The following is a 2,648-nucleotide window of genomic DNA, read 5'->3' as shown; positions in this document are numbered from 1 at the left end:
TTTTTTTATTTTATTTTATAAATAAAATAAATTATTTTATTTAGCATTTTAATGAATTTAATTTAACCGAATTTAATTTAATTATATTTAAATTAATTATTTATTATATATTATATATAATAAATAATAATATAATATATATTATTTATTATAAATATTATTTTAATTAATTAATTTTATTTTGCTTAATTATTTCACAAACTGAGGAGGTTGAATCAAACCTGTTTTATTTCTTGCATATTACGTTCATGCGTCATCCACCAGACTGCAGGTTAATGTCATTTATTCTGCTCTGACACGGTCTCTGTTGTATCCTTCAAGCACACATGTCAACTTTAACATCGTTTTCCGAGCCTCCGTGTTCGTCACGTTTATGGATCATAGCTTCTAATACCGTATGTTTTGCACAGAAGAAATCAGAACAGCTCAAGGGCCACAGTTTGCTCTTGTTGCTCGTTTTCTTGATTGGTATATAAGCATAAAGGTTGCACTTGTGCCACAGAATGGCTGTGTTGAGTTTCCCGGTGGATTGTGGGGAGTATATGGTGTGATGTTCGCTCGGTCATACGAGTCTCTTTAAACGACCCTCAAAAATAGTGCTGTTTGAAATGCCAGTAAATTGTGATTTTCATGGTGCTTTAGCAGTTAGGTGATTCAATAAAGGCGGCCGACTGTGAGCGGTTAAAATACAGTGGAGTCTTTTGTGTTTGTTTGTTTCAGAGAGACTCTGAACGTGTTTGAATCTGTTCATCTCTGCCTTTGTTTGAAGTGCTGGCATCTCGTCGTCTCTCGCGTATTGTCTTTCTTTGACACACGAGTTATAGCTTGAAGGCCTTGTCTGCATGTGATGGGTTTGAAAGGCAACCACAGTCTTTCTCAACCTATTTCACAAGCCTGTAGAGTCTGCTGATAATTCTACAAACGTCCACCCTGTCTTCGGCAGTCCTTAAGGTACCAGCACAATAACACACTCAGCAAAATATCGTCTAACTATTGTTATCGATAAAATTCCAGAAAATATCGAGATATAATTTTTTGTCAATATCGCACACCCCTACTGGAGATGTAGTGTCTGCTGTACTGTTATAAAGATCTCACTGATTTACATTACAAGCAGCAGATACCAGCATCTGCAGAAAATTCATATTTTTGCTCAGTTTGAGTCTCTCAATAACAGTGAGCTTCATATTCTCCCTATATGAGCCATACAAGCCAAATATGATACAAAACAAACACATATGCAGACTTTTTTTTTTTTTTTTTTAGATTTTGCCTAAAGGTTCACTAGACTGTTCCATAAAAAAAAATAAAAAAATATATATATTAATTACAGGGTTAAGAAGTATAAATTAAAGAAAAGAGGATCTGTTTGGATTTCACGTTGATGTGCAACATCACAAACAATTGAAAAAAAAAGAAATTTTTGTTTGTAAACGTTTTTATGAATAAACAGTCCTTTAAGTCATTTTAAAATCTATGAATTAGGGATGCACTGAAATGAAAATTCTGAAAACCGGAACCGAAAATGCTTTGTAATATTTTATTAAATAATATAAAGTAATGTTGTAAGACTTTTTAATTTAACTAAATATTTTTTTCAATGATACTGAATTTAAAAAATACAAGCCAATAAAATAATCACACTTTTATTGAAAGTAACACAATAAAATCGGACATAAAATATATTAATATTAAATATCAATATATTGTTTTTATTCGGTTATGTGCAACAGAATCAGATAGAAGTTTTTTTTTTTTTTTCTCGTTTGTTTGTTTAATTTTCCAAATAGTGTATAGGCTAGTCCTACGAAGCTATTATTATTATTAACAAGCTTACTACACAGAAATGTCCTGCCGGCGCTGTATTTTTGTGGACTTTAAGCATGAGCGAAATTTCGGTGCATCCCTTCCATGAATGCATCATATTATCATGTTATGTTTTCTCTGAGGTTTCAGATCTTCTCACAGTGTTTTAACCAGATACTTCTGGTGTTGAATGTTTTTATGTGGACCAGGATTTTACCCAGAGCAACAGAAAGTGGATGATCTAATGTGAAGTTCTCCTCTTCTTCTCCTCCTCCTCAGGTCCTTTCACAGATGTCGTCACTGCTAACCTGAAGCTCAAGAATCCGTCAGAGAGGAAAGTATGTTTCAAAGTGAAGACCACAGCGCCGCGCAGATACTGCGTACGGCCGAACAGCGGCATCATCGAGCCCGGGGCCACGCTCACCATCTCAGGTCAGTCTCATGTGTTTTTACTATTATCGCATTTAAAATATTCTTATTCTTATGTAAAACTTTTTGTGTGTAATTATGTGCTGATAAGTCACATTATGCATGTTTATAGAAATGTTTGTACTCTCATGTTCAGTTTTGTGTGTTGATAATTGTCTTTATGTCTCAGTTATGCTGCAGCCGTTTGATTACGACCCCAATGAGAAGAGTAAACACAAGTTCATGGTACAGACCATCTTCGCCCCCGCAGCCGCTACAGACACAGAAGCCATGGTGAACCTCCTGTCACTTTCTATAACTGTGTGTGAGTGTGTGTGTGTGTGTGTGAGCGAGTGTGTGTGTGAGCGAGTGTGTGTGAGTGTGTGTGAGAGTGTGTGTGAGAGTGTGTGTGAGAGTGTGTGTGAGAGTGTGTG

At 35.2% G+C, this 2,648-nt stretch overlaps 1 protein-coding gene across 1 annotated transcript in view; it reads left to right on the top strand.

The window, feature by feature from the left end:
* The window catches only part of LOC107750204 (vesicle-associated membrane protein-associated protein A-like), a 30,048-nt gene that overhangs the window by 15,468 nt on the left and 11,932 nt on the right, over window positions 1–2,648 (top strand). Inside the window, exons 2-3 of the mRNA XM_016565483.1 lie at window positions 2,086–2,238; window positions 2,405–2,508. Coding sequence (XP_016420969.1) covers window positions 2,086–2,238; window positions 2,405–2,508 — 257 coding nt within the window. The remainder of the gene's footprint in view (window positions 1–2,085; window positions 2,239–2,404; window positions 2,509–2,648) is intronic.

This window comes from Sinocyclocheilus rhinocerous, unplaced genomic scaffold, assembly GCF_001515625.1.
Source record: "Sinocyclocheilus rhinocerous isolate Xijiao unplaced genomic scaffold, SAMN03320098_v1.1 scaffold242, whole genome shotgun sequence".
Classification (NCBI taxonomy): domain Eukaryota; kingdom Metazoa; phylum Chordata; class Actinopteri; order Cypriniformes; family Cyprinidae; genus Sinocyclocheilus; species Sinocyclocheilus rhinocerous.
This window is presented reverse-complemented; position numbering and strand designations above follow the sequence as displayed.